General features: G+C 35.1%; 1 protein-coding gene across 13 annotated transcripts in view; it reads left to right on the top strand.

Annotated features, from left to right (window-relative positions):
- The window catches only part of LOC127867508 (5'-AMP-activated protein kinase catalytic subunit alpha-2-like), a 58,938-nt gene that overhangs the window by 8,912 nt on the left and 33,363 nt on the right, over positions 1-16,663 (top strand). For 10 of the 13 annotated variants that reach the window (XM_052408693.1, XM_052408701.1, XM_052408696.1 and 7 more), the window contains exons 5-12: positions 269-356; positions 2,209-2,278; positions 2,611-2,659; positions 2,973-3,078; positions 3,833-3,938; positions 6,421-6,535; positions 10,635-10,699; positions 15,458-15,514. In XM_052408693.1, coding sequence (XP_052264653.1) covers positions 269-356; positions 2,209-2,278; positions 2,611-2,659; positions 2,973-3,078; positions 3,833-3,938; positions 6,421-6,535; positions 10,635-10,699; positions 15,458-15,514 — 656 coding nt within the window. The remainder of the gene's footprint in view (positions 1-268; positions 357-2,208; positions 2,279-2,610; positions 2,660-2,972; positions 3,079-3,832; positions 3,939-6,420; positions 6,536-10,634; positions 10,700-15,457; positions 15,515-16,663) is intronic. The other 3 variants (XM_052408703.1, XM_052408700.1, XM_052408698.1) reach the window with 1 other exon arrangement.

Genomic DNA, 16,663 nt, shown 5'->3' with positions numbered 1-16,663 from the left:
AAATTTCAAAGAAAATGCTAATTTTAGAAATTCAGCAGACAACATTTTAGCAGACGACAAATTTCCCAGCATGCAAAGGGTTAATCTGCAGACTGCCAAGGCTAACCTTGGATGTCACTACGAACATGCATTAGCCCCATTTTCCCTGAGTGAGGCTCATCTACGAACATGCATTAGCCCCATTTTCCTTGAGTGAGCACATGCATTAGCTCCATTTTCCCCGAGTGAGGCTCATTTTTTTTACATGATCCTCTTCGTTCATTTACAGGTTTGTCTAACATGATGCAAGATGGAGAGTTCCTGAGAACAAGTTGTGGTTCACCAAACTATGCAGCGCCTGAGGTGATCTCAGGAAAGTACGTATAAGGAGTGCATTGTAGTTCTATAATTAATACTATCAGGGGTTTTACTTGATCAAAAAAAGTTGTCGCCACTAATTTTATTGATTGAAACAAGTTGGAGCCAATCTTTGTCCATAATATTCATCCTAACAATACAATTTAATTTATATTAACACAGTTAAGTCAATAAACATCTTTGTCACAACGAAGTAGCATAATTTCCATTCTAGTGATTTAAATTCTACATTACAATAGTTAGTAATATGAAGTATCTATTTTAAAACACTTTATTGCATCGCATAAAATATTGTCAGCTTTGAGAACATTTTGTTCGTTTGTTGCTAAAGTATTTTACAATGTCAAAAACTTACGAAGTGCTAGATCCTTCTTTTAAACAAAATCTGTATTTGCTGAAATTACAACATTAATTACAACTATGAGGACACATGATGTTGTATAAATCATATATCAATTATGTTAGTCCATTCTGTAGTTTTGATGTAAAAAGAAACCTCATTTCCCGTTTAAAAAAAGATGCTTGATTTTAAAATTTTCATAGTTATTATGAATTAAAATCAACAAATTAATTACCAAAGAATTCAGAAGATTATAAATTATTAGTGTCGGTTTTTATTTTGACTCTGTTTGTTTGTACCCAACCAAGCGTGAAACAGATGCTGTTACGTTAGAGATAATATTTCACGCGATGTCATTCTCATCTGAAAAAAAGGACCAATTAGTGATTTAATTACAAACAATGCCTTTGAGCTTGTTAGTAATTAATCGGATGACTTAATGGGCTCCAGTAATCTTCTTAAACAGATTTCTTTTGAAACAGTTTAGCAGACTAAAATTGTGGAGTCTGTAATGAAATTTGCCACTTAGAAAAATGTGTCACCCCTTTTGTCATTTGTCATAAATTGTGACAATGGCGATAGGCAGCGAAACCCCTGTATATAATTCTGTCATAAGACACTCTGATGAAATAAGGTCAAAATTTCCTTTAAAATAGCCTGGTATGATTCAATATGATTCCAAGTGAAAATGATAAATATCAAAATATTATTTGATATTTGACCAATGTATACATTTGAATTCATCCTTACCTGTTCTTCCAATAAAGCAGTTAAAATCTCAACAAGAGGTAGTGACATGACAACATTACCACCTTAAGACTTAATTGCTATTTTTCATAGTGTTAAGATGAAACTTATTTTTATAAAGCACAGTGTTTATATTTGTCAATGTCTGCATGAATATGGGATATAACCTAGAATTCCCCACAGAAGCAATCCATTATCATTGTAAACATCATGTTGACCATGTGAGATTTCCTCTGGGAAAACGGGACTTCATGTGCATAAAAGGCTGTCTCAGATTAGCCTGTGCAGTCTGCTTTTATGGTATTATTCTATTAAAGGAAGTGTCTTTTAGCAAAAATCCAATCATGACAGAAAGTGTTGTCCTTGATTAGCCATTGCAGACTGCACAGGTTAACCATGGACGGCACCTTACACACATGTATGCATTAAGATCTGTTTTCCCAGAGCAAGGCTCATGTGTGTCTTGTACTGACAAAACTGGGCATAATGCATGTGCGTTAAGTGCCGTCCCAGATTAGCCTGTGCAGTCCGCACAGGCTAATCAGGGACGACACTTTCCGCTTAAACTTAATTTTCGGTAAGAAGGGACTTCCTTCAAACTAAAAATACCATAAAAGCGGAAAGTGTCGTCCCTGATTAGCCTGTGCAGACTGCACAGGCTAATCTGGGACGACACTTTATGCACAAGCATTAAGCCCAGTAATCTCAGAACAAGACACATGTATATTGCGATACATTACTGTACCTTGGATAAATGCTTGCAGGTTATATGCTGGGCCAGAAGTGGATGTCTGGAGCTGTGGTGTCATATTGTATGCCCTCTTGTGTGGCACAGTGAGCATTTTAGACACTACCTGAGAATATGGGTCTTTATACATGTGCATTTAGTGTATTCACAGATTAGCCATGCAGTCTGCAACAATCTGTGTTGTGCATACTTATTTTAAAATCTACTTTTATAAGTTTTTTTATGAATTATTTATTGCATACAGTATGTTCTAGGATTATTAAAATAACATAATACATTAACATTACTTGTCAATGCTTTTTATAAGGTACATATTATTTTCAAGAATGTGAAATGCTATAGACTACGAGCACTGATAATAATAAACAATCGATGGAATATCATATATGCTTCCTTTCACTGTAGTTTTCCATTTCAGCTACCGTTTGATGATGAGCATGTCCCAACCCTGTTTAGGAAGATTAAATGTAAGTTGTACATCTTCATTGAATGTTGGTGTAGAGGGGAGGCAAATCAACTCTCCTTTTTGTTTGTGTTGTCAGAAAACATGAACAGACAACTGAAAATTTGAAATAATTTGAATTATAATTGCTTCACAGACAAGTCACAAAAAGCTCTTTAAAAATGGAAAAAAAGCCAATCTGAGATTTTGCCATGATCATTTTTTACAGACTTTTTTTCCCAATAGGCTCATGTACAGTGATTTGAAAAATATTATATTCGTATTTATGTTATAGTACACTGCACATTTACATACATTTTTCTAACATTTTGTTTCAGCGGGCATTTTCAACATACCTGATTACCTAAACAAGGAGGTTGTCAACCTTCTCTGTCACATGCTACAGGTCGACCCATTGAAACGGGCCACCATGAAGGACATTAGGTAAGCCATATGAATTTATTTAAAGCTTTTCTGTGGCTTATAGGGAAATTCAGCATTGAAAAAAAGAAAATAAATTCCTCAAACAGTGAAAAGTAACAGTGAAAATTATCATGAAATGACATAATTTTTAGCTTGGCGTTTTTGGAGAAAACCCAAAGGTATTGTCATAACCAGCTCGTCGTGTCGTCCGCTGTCCAACGTCCGCGTCATGCTAAGGTTTTGAACATTGGCTCTAAAATCAAATTGCTTCCACTTAAAACTTTGAAACTTCATATTTTGATGCACCTTGATGAGTTCTACACGTCACACACATTTTTGGGTCACTAGGTCAAAGGTCAAGGTCACTGTGACATTTATATAAATAAATAAATAAATCTGACAAGCTTTCATTTATTCAAAACTGCACCCTTAAGGCTTAGCCGAGCGTGGCACCGTTATGCGGTGCTCTTGTTTATTGCATTGTCATTCCTGTGAAAATCAGCATGCTTATATTTTGCAATTGTATGAAAGAAACATTTGGAAAGCATTACATGAATACAAAATGTATTGGTTTAAGGTAGATTTTCGATTTTTATTATTTGATAATAAAAAACTCATGAAATTTTCTTTTCACTTGTGAATTATAATCGATAATCTCCCAACACGAACAAATATCCTCGTTGTATTTTATGTTTTTTAGTGTAGGTATTCTTTGTCACTATTAAACTTAGTGTAGTGTAACCCTGTTACATGTATTGTGTGTATGACATTTCAGGGAACATGATTGGTTCAAGAAGGATCTGCCATCCTATCTGTTCCCAGCACCCAGCGACCATGATGCCTCCATTGTGGATATTGACGTCGTCAGAGATGTGTGCGATGTTAGTGACCCAGTCTTAATCTCAATATTTCCTGAATGTTTTGTGACGTACTATTCCTAAATGGGATTATTTTAATATAGAATGCTTTTTAATATGTTTGTTTGTCCGTCTGTCCATATGAGGTAATGAGATTGACACATTTTAAATAACATCAATAATGCTTTCCCCAAAGATTTGATACTTGCATGGATATATCTCTCAACACACCAACATCACTTGACTTCAGAAGGTCAAAATTCATTACATTAGTACTGTTTAACCCATTTATGCCTAGCGTCCTGAAAAAAGGACATTGCAAACAGCGTAGACCCAGATGAGACGCCGCATAATGCGGCGTCTCATCTGGGTCTGCGCTGTTTGCTTAAAGGAATTTCTTTATGAAATATTCTAAAAATAGAAATAAACATACTTGACATCCCTAATTTTGGAAATAAATTGATCCAATTTTGAAGGATGGGAGAGTCCACTGGGCATAAATGGGTTAATAAAAAGCTTTGATACTCCTATTCCACCGTGTCAGCACAATCATATCTCATGACTGGCTATAACTTTGGACTAAGAGTTCTTTAAATGGGCCAATAAATCAGTGCTGACAATTTTTCAACTGGGGTTCAGTGTGTATTGTCTGCATTATGTGTTTATGTCCCTTCAGTGTGGAAAGGAATTAAGAATTGCACTAGTGTGTCTTTCCGCAAGTTCATATGTCTGTAAGTACATACAGAAACTTGTGTTTTCCACTAAGTTCATAGAGGATATTTGTGGGATTCAATGGAATATCGATTTTATTTGACGAGTGATCATATAAAATAATATTTTCATGAGTGGCGCAGCCACGAGTGACAATATGTATTTTTTATGATCGCGAGGAAATAAAATTGATATTCCATTGAATCCAACAAATTTTCTTTTTATTTTATGCGTTTTTCACTGTTTATATACATTGCAAAAAGTTTAACTGGATAATTTTGCTGGATTCATGACGTCATTTCGTCGAGAAAAAAATGACGTCACTTCACAGAAAAACAGTGAAAAATATTATAAATTTTTTATTTTTCACTGTTATTTGTCACTGTTTAAAACAGTGAAATACCACTTTTATTTCACTGATATTCCTCTATAAACCACTGGAAAGCATAAAATAAATACAGAAGCTTGTGTCCTCAACGCCTGTTTAATTACTGGATGTATCTTGCTCAATCATTTACAGTTGAAAGTGCCTTTGTACATCCTATAGATTTTTTTTTAGCTTTGACTAAATTATGGCACTTTTCTTCTGTTTTTCCACTACAGAATATATAGTCCCATTATTTTTGTTTTAAACTTCTTAATTATATAAAAGATCTTACTTAAACTCACAGACAAAGTCTCAGACTTGTTGAATGCCCAAAATGTGGACATGATTTTATAGAAAGACATTGTTGCTGGAATTTTTTGGCACATTAAGGGCCTTTGTTTTTCAATATAAGAATATATCATCTTGAAATTTGGTGTTTTCAAAACCTCTGGGTGGATCTTGCTTAAAGTAACACAGTTTAATGACCTTTATAATTAGATGATCATTACGGAAGGAATTCTGCCTTCCACAAGTTTTGCCTGAATTATTGCCCTTCTTCTGTTTTCCAACATTATGAGTCATGTTCTGACAAAACTGGGCTTAATGCATTTGCGTAAAGTGTCGTCCCAGATTAGCCTGTGCAGTCCGCACAGGCTAATCAGGGACAACACTTTCCTTTTTAATGGTACTTTTCGTTTAAAGGAAGTCTCTTTTCACTGAAAATCTTGTTTAAGCGGAAAGTGTCGTTCCTGATTAGCCTGTGCAGACTGCACAGGCTAATCTGGGACGACACTTTATGCACATGCATTATGCCCAGTTTTCTCAGAACAAGACACATATAATAAATAGTCCCAAAATTGTGTGATATCAAATCATCAAACTCCTTGGCCGATTTTGCTCAAATTTTCACAGCTGAATGACCTTAATTATTGTTAAGAAATAATTTTTCGGTTGACCAGTTTTGGCCCGATATGGACTTTTCTTTTGTTAACTGTAGAATATGTAGTGGATTTGTCTTTGTCCAAACTGGTGTTAAGGGAGCATCCGTTTCTGTTACACATTTCTAGTTATACTGCAATTCCATGAATTGATCTTATAAGATATTCACCGATTTGAAAAAAAGTACTTTGAAATCAGTTATGTATAAACATCCCTTTTAAAGTGTTCCTCATTCTTTTATAGAAAAAATATATTTATTGAAAAAGATGATTTCTCTAAAAGAATACATTGTATGTGTTCATTTAAATAATTTGTATGTATTTTATGAATGAAACTGAAGAGATGGTGAAGTGTGCATTCGTTTAATCATTTTTACTGCTGTTCAGGACTGAATAGTTATCTAGTTATCAGGTTTAGCTTGCACATCTCCAAGTACCGGTAATAAAGTGATAGATTTGCAATAATGTACAAGTTATTATTTTGGTTTAGAAATTTGGAGTGCAGGAATGGGAAGTGGAGGCCGCCATTTTGGATGGAGACCCAATGGATCAACTGGTGATTGCGTACAACTTGATTCTAGATAACAAGCGCATTGTAGATACTGGTAGGTACAACTTTATTCTAGATAACAAGCGCATTGTAGATACTGGTAGGTACAACTAGATTCTAGATCTTCAATGAAAGTTTGACTGTGTGGTTTCCATGATAATCCAATAAGTTTAAAACTGTCAATTTACACACACTTAGTATTGAAAGCCATACCTGGAGCTTTCGTCCGTGTACTACGGACTTCATCAGCAGAATGAATATCTGCTGTTTGTAAACCTTAACACCGCTAATTGTCGGGGTAAGCAATGTTAACATATGGTCCCAGGTGAGCGAGAGTTGGTAGCAGCCCCCGTCCTTATTTAGCGCCGGTCTCAGTGCACGGATATAAATAGCCCCCTTGACCCCTCTCTCGAACCACGATGGCTCACGGTCCAGAATCCTAACGTTCTCCTTTTTGATTGTGTGGCCTGGTTTACAGTCATGTATATGCCTTGAAACCTCAGATGTTGTTGAACTCGGTCTTCTGTGTTCCATGAATTGTGCTTTTAGATTTCTTTCTGTTTCACCAATATAGTCCATTGAACACTGTTCCTTTGGACAGCCATCACATTTGATATGGTAGATAAGTCTGCAGATGTCTTTCTTGTCTGGTTTGTGCTTAGGGTGAACTAGCAATTGTCTAAGAGCTTTATGTGGCTTAAAGGATACGCTGATGTTGTGTTTAAGAAAGGCCCTCTTCAACTGTTCAGAGGTACCTTGAACATATGGAAGGAAAACGTTGCCCTTAGACTTGGCTTGCCCTGGCACTCTCTTGCTCACTGTACTGGACTTGGGTTTGCTGGTCTGTTCCTTTCCTTTCTTTAGTGCCCTTTCTGGATAGTGGCAGTTCTTCAAGGCCTGGCTGACATGCTGCATTTCATTATTCAGGTCCTGTTCTTCTGATATTATCGACTTAGCTCTGTTAAAAAGAGTTCTTACTACTGACAGTTTGTGTTCATTCGGATGGTGGGAGTTGAAATCTAGATATTGGTCTGTATGTGTCAGTTTTCTGTAGATAGTGATTTTTAAGCTACCATCCGGTTTTCTGATTGTATTGGTGTCAAGGAAAGCTAGTGAGCCGTTCTCTTCTTTGTCCATCGTGAACTTTATGTGGGGGTCAATGGAGTTGATGTGCTCTGTGAACTCCTCGACATGTTCAACCTTCTGTTTTGTGTGGGTGTCATCAACGTAGCGGAACCACCAGCCTGTTGGGTGTGGGGCTGTGCGGAGAGCCTGTTCCTCAAAATGCTCCATGTATAAGTCACACATTATCGGCGAAACCGGAGAACCCATAGTGGCGCCATGTATCTGTTGGTAGAAATTACCATCAAACACAAAATATGTGCAATTAAGGCACAGACCTAGCAGCTTGGTGACCTGATGTGGAGACATAGTAGTTCTAGTGTTCAGCTCCGGGTTCCTAGGTAGTTTATTATTGATAATATCCAAGGATCTATCTACTGGGACACTGGTGAAAAGTGCACTTACGTCATACGATATTTAAACTTCATTCTCTTCCACCTGTTTGTTTTTGATGAGCCTTAATGGACAGGGGGCGCTACCAACTCTTGCACACCTGGGACCATACGTTAACATTGTTCACCCCGACAATTAGCGGTGTTAACGTTTCCCAACAGTAGGTATTCATTCTGCTGATGAAGTCCGTAGTACACAGACGAAAGCTCCAGGAATGGCTTTCAAAACTAAGTGTGTGTAAATTGACAGTTTAAAACTTAATGGATTAGATTCTAGATAACAAGCGTATTGTAGATACTGGTAGGTACAACATGATGACAAGCGTATTGTAGATACTGGTAGGTACAACTTGATTCTAGATAACAAGCGTATTGTAGATACCGGTAGGTAAAACTTGATTCTAGATAACAAGCGTATTGTAGATACTGGTAGGTACAGCTTGATTCTAGATAACAAGCGTATTGTAGATACTGGTAGGTACAACTTGATTCTAGATAACAAGCGCATTGTAGATACTGGTAGGTACAACTTGATTCTAGATAATAAGCGTATTGTAGATACTGGTAGGTACAACTTGATTCTAGATAATAAGTGTATTGTAGATACTGGTAGGTACAGCTTGATTATAGATAATAAGCGTATTGTAGATACTGGTAGGTACAACTAGATTCTAGATAACAAGCGTATTGTAGATACTAGTAGGTACAGCTTGATTCTAGATAACAAGCGTATTGTAGATACTGGTAGGTACAACTTGATTCTAGATAACAAGCGTATTGTAGATACTGGTAGGTACAACTTGATTCTAGATAACAAGCTTATTGTAGATACTGGTAGGTACAACTTGATTCTAGATAACAAGCGTATTGTAGATACTGGTAGGTACAGCTTGATTCTAGATAACAAGCGTATTGTAGATACTGGTAGGTACAACTAGATTCTAGATAACAAGGGTATTGTAGATACTGGTAGGAACAACTTGATTCTAGATAACAAGCGTATTGTAGATACTGGTAGGTACAACTTGATTCTAGATAACAAGCGTATTGTAGATACTGGTAGGTACAACTAGATTCTAGATAACAAGCATATTGTAGATACTGGTAGGTACAACTTGATTCTAGATAACAAGCGTATTGTAAATACTGGTTGGTACAACTTGATTCTAGATAACAAGCGTATTGTAGATACTGGTAGTTACAACTCGATTCTAGATAACAAGCGTATTGTAGATAATGGTAGGTACAACTAGATTCTAGATAACAAGCGTATTGTAGATACTGGTAGGTACAACTTGATTCTAGATAACAAGCGTATTGTAGATACTGGAAGGTACAACTTGATTCTAGATAACAAGCGTATTGTAGATACTGGTAGGTACAACTAGATTCTAGATAACAAGCGTATTGTAGATACTGGTAGGTACAACTTGATTCTAGATAACAAGCGTATTGTAGATACTGGTAGGTACAGCTTGATTCTAGATAACAAGCGTATTGTAGATACTGGTAGGTACAACTTGATTCTAGATAATAAGCGTGTTGTAGATACCATAACTGTATTGATTGAATTCAAAATAACTTGGTACAAATTATAAGAGAACATATTGCGAAATTTTGATGTAAGATAACAACTTTATAAACAAGCATGTTTTAGACACCAATAGATTCAAAGAACGTTCAGGTTCAAAAGGCAATTTTTATAGACAAGAACTGAAATTATAGTTAACATCTTACATCCAGACAAGGCTTAGTTTAATATGGCTGATTATGTAACAGATTTTGTAGATAATTTTACGATGTATTGCAAGCTTTTCACAAAGGTCTACTAGTTTGTTATGGTGAGAAAACACTGTGTAAATATTCCTGACAAATTAACACCGGCCTAATGATCCAAATATTAAAGATCAACTCTTTGGTGTGCACTTTGTAAAACCAAATTTTTAAGCCATTCAAACTAACAATTCGAACACTAAATGACTTAGCGACAATACAAGTTTTGCTGTATATTTCATTGTCACCAGCACGGATTACCGGTATATATCTCAACAACACTGTAGATTACACCTACTGCTTATGGCTTAAGCGATAACAGAGCAATAGATGTTTTTGATAACAGCTAGGTAGATTGATAATTTATCGATTCATTATATTTATTGAAACTTTGATAGGAATTTGCATTCAGGAATATGAAATGAAGTTATATAGTCATTCATTAAATTTAATTTCTTACATATTGCATGTTTAATTACGATTCCATGACCTTATATCGCATAATTTTTTCAATGACACCAAGAACTGGTTTTACGTAGGAAACTGACTCTTTCTCTTAGGAAACTGACTCTTTCTCTTAGGAAATAGGAAACTGACTCTTTCTCTTAGGAAACTGACTCTTTCTCTTAGGAAACTGACTCTTTCTCTTAGGAAACTGACTCTTTCTCTTAGGAAACTGACTCTTTCTCTTAGGAAACTGACTCTTTCTCTTGAGCATCTCATAAGAATCAGGCTTTTGATGCAACTGAGCTGAAATAAATAAGTTTGTTACTAAACTTATTGTTATAAGTGGCTTTCTATTATGCTTGACATTTAAAATCAGTTAAATTATATGCATTTTCAGTAGTCAATTGTTGTATATTTCAGCGAGCTCGGTCAGTTTTCAAGATTTCTACCTGGCCTCAAGTCCGCCTAGTGATGCCTTTTTGCTGGTACGTATGACATATTGTTCACTGGTACACAAAATTGTGGGTTATTGGCTGTAAACATTACCTCAGTTCTTTTCTTATAAAGTTTTAGTCAATGATAACATTTAAATTGATACCCAAGATTATTCTTTTATATAGCTCTCAAAAACATATGATACCAAATAATTTCTTCTTCTGCTGTCTACTTAAAAACAATTTTTCAATCACAAATCGACAACAGCATCTTCAACTATTATCACATGTAAAATGCGTTACATGACGTCATCAAATAAGGTTCATTTTCAGTCAAGTACATTTCTGACTGTTATTTTGTAAATACACAATACTGTAAAACCATTAAATTTCATGTGGTACGAATTTTCGTGGATTTCGTTGGTTCACTGAACCACGAATTCAAGTACCAACGATTATTTATACATTCTTTTAGCCGAAATCGGTCATTTCCGAATGTCATTTCCGACATTTTCTTTTGTTTTCGGTTATTTGAGATATTTTTTTTTTTTGTAATAATTACTTCACTTCAGTAGGTCACATTACACAATTTCTTGATAAATTAAAATATTTCCGAATTGAAAATGTTTTCTTCCACTGAATCGTTAGCGACCTGTGTCAATAATGCTTCAGTCAGAGACTGAGCCTTTGCAAGGTCGGGCAATCCTGCTATAGTAGGGGAACGTGTCTGAACTGTTTCCGTTTTCAACCATTTTGAAAGAGACATTGTTTGATTGAGATATGCTAGTTAATAAAATATGTTGTTTTCTTGATAAGTGTCTGGGTAATTATACTTTTTACGTGACTTCGTCAAATTAACAGTTTGCAGGTTTATCACATATGTTAATTAGTGCAAATTAAAGTTAAAAGAGATATAACGGTTTTCACACGCGTATTTTGGGGACCTTATTACTGAATTGTTACTACTAAGAGACCGATTGCGCTGAGATTTGCACATATTGTCAAAACAACATTGATGTCAATAAGCGAGCAGGGACCCACATGTGCGCCGCTTTATCAATCTTTTCGACAATTATTGGCATTCGGCAACACTTTCATGCTTCAGTGCACATTAACCCCAAGTCTTGCTGTCAACACAGATTAGCAGATTATGCTTCGTTATTACTCTGTTTTTTTTAATAAAAGTTTAATTATTATGACGGTCAGTATTCCCAAAAAAATTGAAATCCACGAAATTACGTGTCAACGAATTTGTTGATTTTTATTAAACCACGAAATTTCATACCGACGAATTTCTATACGTTTACAGTACTTGTTCTTGAGAATCCAATGAGCTGATTCCTTGAATGTGCTGGTGTGTTAGCACCCTTTGGAGTCAATTGTTTGAGCATTTTCCCATGAAGATCAGACTTATATTTACAATTAAATGTTATTTTGTGAATATGTGTCTACAGGATTCAGGCAGCCGTTAGCCCTATGAGCCGTTCACGAAAATATTTATAAATTGGCTCAAGAAAATGTCTGTTTGCTCAAAGGCAAAAAATAAGAAAACTTCGTCTAACTTGAACAAACTTGTTAATGTATAGAACATACTATCTATAATGTAAGTAATTTAGTTCTAATAACCAGTATAGCACTTCTGCCATGTTTGTTTTTAATCAGGTGTCATCAAATTTGTGGAAATTTGTCAAAATGATTTGTCATTTGTTATTTATGTATTAATTTCTTAATGGCTAATTCAGGTGACAACAATATTTCAAGACTGCACTAGTGTTGCCTTACAATGTTCACTTGTCCTGAAAACTCATGGACTGGTCCTTTGAATATGTGGGAAATAAAGATTGCAAGAAGCGGATATGATTATAAAGTTCCCTATATCACTGCTGACTTGATGTTTACTCAGATAATTTATTCCAGCTGATCACAATATGCCATTTTCATTCATGAGGACAATGACAATTCTTGACAATGCTTTTCATAATTTTTTGTTCTCTATTTGTTTTGGACTTTTCAACATCGCCCCTGACCCCTTTAAAGAATGTGCGTTTGTCTGACATTTTGTAGACACAATTCAGACCGGATTGAAAACCTACGATGTAGTTTGATAATGCTATTAAAAAAATACTTACCATTGATGCAGTCTAAAGGTTCACTGTCATATTCCACATTGCAAAGTTTACAATGCAAACAAATATTTGCTTGAGACACAGTCGCGCATGACAACGCTCACCTGCTGTGGGAAATTTACAATGGTGTCTGACTTGAATTGATGTGCCCAGTCAATTTCTGAAGTGTGGCGTATCTGTAAAATAAAAGCTGCGTTTTTACTGGAATATATTTGTAACACAGTCTGGTTATTTCTACAGTCTGGGATTTACCATAGTTCCTGACTGAGATCAATGAGTCCGCTCATACTCAGGTGAATTACAGATAAACAAGATATCACAAACAATATATAATCATGATTAATGTTGAGCTGAATAAAGACCAAAACTGGGACATTTGTTATGTGTTCCTTAATTCAGCAAAAAGAATCTGTCAAGTTTGATGTTAATTGTGTAATTAGTTTCATTGATATTTAACATAGAAATTGACTTTTAAGACATAATTGGTAGAAAGCTGTTTGTTATTTCCCACAGATAAATAAATAAACCCACTAATCATCTCAAAGAGAGCACTGGCTCCCATTTAGGACCATTTGACAATTACTGACTGTCAGTAAATATAATAAAATATAATAGGCAGGATTCTCTACTCTGCCCCCTTTATCCCCTCTCCGTTAATAAGCAGGTTAATATTAATAAAATCCACGTTTAACAAAATTTCAAAAAATAAAGTATTTCAACAATATCTCCCACATCTGTTGTCTATTGTTCTCATGACCTTTTGTCTGTTAATGTTTGCCTAAAACAGACATTATTCTGAAAAATTTATATTTGCATACAAAAAAGAATTATTGTCCCCTACCGGTTTCACCGGAGGGGACTTATGGTTTGCGCTTAGTCTGTCAGTCAGTCTGTCAGTCAGTCACACTTTTCTGGATCCTGCAATAACTTTAAAATTTCTTAATATTTTTCATGAAACTTGATGGATAGATGGCATTATGGACATTATGCACATCATTTCATTTTTTTTCCTATGTCAAAAATTATGGTTGCTATGGCAACAAAGAGACTAGAAATTCTGCTGAAAATGGTGGTTTTCTGGATCCTGTGATAACTTTTAAAGTTTTTAATATTTTTTCATGAAACTTAAAGCATGGATAGATGGCAATATGGACATTATGCACGTCATTTTATTTTGTTTCTATGTCAAAAATTCTGGTTGCTATGGCAACAACAACAATTCTGATAACGGTGGAATTTCTGACAATGGTGGAGCCGGTAGGGGACTATATTGCTTGGCAATAAACTTGTTATGTTAGTCTACTATTTAAACAAAACTGTGTTTTGCTACAGACATGAGAAAAAAGTTCAGAACCAAATGCTAATAATATTAATTATTCATTGAATAAACATACCGGATGTCTGTAGTTAATTGTTGTATGTTATTTTGGTTTGTATGTGTAACTAAATCAATCACATACATTTTTTAACCTCTTTAATCACTAATAGAACCTTCAGTTAGTTTAAATAATATTTTACTTTACCCATGATTAAATGGCAACAGTTAACCCCTTGAAAGCCATGTGAGCCTATCAGTCATTTGCTGATACCAGTCTCTGGCTGACACAATACTACATTTGTATTGCAAGCATCTGGAGAACATCTGCATGATGAATGAACCCAAGACACTTGCCTGTATGCATCTTCAGACCCCTTAATTAAGTCCTGCAGTGGTGTGATTTGTAGTCAACAGATTTCAACCTTTTAATGACATTTTTTTTTTCAAATAGCTTTTAGTTATGCAGGGAAACAAATATAATTAAAAGATTAAGTGAAACTTGTAAGGAGATTGGGTGTTTCCTCCCATGAGGTGGTTCAAAAATCACACCCCTGAAACTGCATAAGTTGAATGTGAGCTAGAGCTGATATGATTTAGCAAGGCCTCAATTTTTATTAAGTTTGGTTTCAAAAAACATGTAGTGGAGTTTCTAAGAACATTTAGTGAAAAATGTTGACTCCTATTTTATTTTAATAGCAATTGAATTTGACGAGTATCGAAGATCAAAGATGCTCATTGAATATCAAGTTATCAATCCATAAAAAATCGTTGCAGCTCTACTCTTTGTTGATATGGCCAGCTGGCTGTAAAGCAACATTAAAGAATAATAATTTTAAACAGGAGAATAATGTCTAAAGATATAGTTTTCACTTTTGTGTGAAATAACAGTTGCAGATGACTCAAAATGGAAACATTTTGCAGATTTTAACCTCATTTGGGAGAACTTTTTACTAATTTTATACTGAATTTTAATGCCTTTTGTATTATGGATGGACTTTTGAATCTTATTTAAGTCAGTTCATTCATTATTTTGCTGAAAACATAATTACATAAACAATCAATTGCCAACAAGTTTGGCACAAATTAATAGGACCAAGTCCATTACAGTCATAAACAGTGTAAGCAAAATCTTATTGCCTGGTTTTCCAGAGCCTTCAAGAACATACAAGATCAACAGATTTTGCTTCACAAATTATTGATTTAAAGACATGCTTGAAATACCAGCTTCATTTTATAAAATGATCAAATAAAGCAACATTAGACTTCAGCGACCCTCCTTGAACTCTTGATAAATAAAAATTCACAGCCAACTGTGCCAATAGCAGAAGGACATAACAGCTAACGGTTATGCTTTCTATTTCCTAGTCGGGCCGTCACTCGCACCTCCTCGGCTCGCCACAGGCGTCAGAGGCCTTCCCAACTGTTAGTATGACACGGATTTATTTCTTGTTTACTCTGCAATGGATTCCTTTTGCTTACATCCCTTACTTTTTGCTTCATGTATTGCCATGGTTATTTTACTTGGAAATTTCAGAAATGTTCTGCCAGGAACGCTTCCATCTTGTTAATTGGATATTATGCTTTGTTCAATATTATCATTATTTCTGCTTCTCATAACAGCTTGTGCATGTGTCATGGGCAATTTCTTATAACCCAGAACAATAATCATTCACAGGAAGGAGGTGTTCTCTTTGTGTTCAATATGATTTCTTTGACTTATAAAGTTTTCCATGTCACACTGAAAATATAATTAGGTTTATCGATTATGATGTAGATCAATGAGATGGTCTTTTCTGAAGTGATTGGAAATAAACAATTGAGTTATTCTCAACATAAATAGTATGAAATGCATGTGTCTAAGATTATTCAATAACTTATACAGCACACAACTTTGTTCAATTACTACTTGCGGCATGTTAATTTTATGCGGTTATGGTTGAACAACATGTGGGATAAATATTTGTTTGTGATACAATAAGTGTAAACTAAAATCCTGATCTGTTCATTCCTTGCTTTTTCCATGGATTTGTTACAATAGTAGTCAATGGACATTTTGCTTATACATGTATCATTCACAAGGTACCAGTAAATCTTTGCTTTGACTGTTTAACTTGCATACTGTCATATTCTTTTCACATAGCTTGCAGCGTTATCTTTTTTTTGTCCCCTACCGGTTTCACCGGAGGGGACTTATGGTTTGCGCTCTGTGTGTCCGTCAGTCTGTCACACTTTTCTGGATCCTGCAATAACTATAAAAGTTCTTAATATTTTTTCATGAAACTTGAAACATGGATAGATGGCAATATGGACATAATGCACGTCATTTCATTTTGTTCCTATGTCAAAAATTGTGGTTGCTATGGCAACCCCCCAAAAAAATTATAAAAATGGTGGAATTTCTGACAATAGTGAAGCCGGTAGGGGACCATATTGCTTGACAATAGCCTTGTTCACAGTTAATTGACACTTAGCTTATCCTTGTGTGATGAATTCTTATGAAATCATTGATTTGCTTTATTATGTTATGCATGCATGTAAGTAAGGTATAAATTGTATACATGTATGTTCTGA

Source organism: Dreissena polymorpha, chromosome 2, assembly GCF_020536995.1.
Source record: "Dreissena polymorpha isolate Duluth1 chromosome 2, UMN_Dpol_1.0, whole genome shotgun sequence".
NCBI classification, from domain to species: Eukaryota; Metazoa; Mollusca; class Bivalvia; order Myida; family Dreissenidae; genus Dreissena; species Dreissena polymorpha.
Note: the sequence above shows the minus strand (reverse complement) of the source record. Positions and strands in the feature narration are given on the sequence as shown.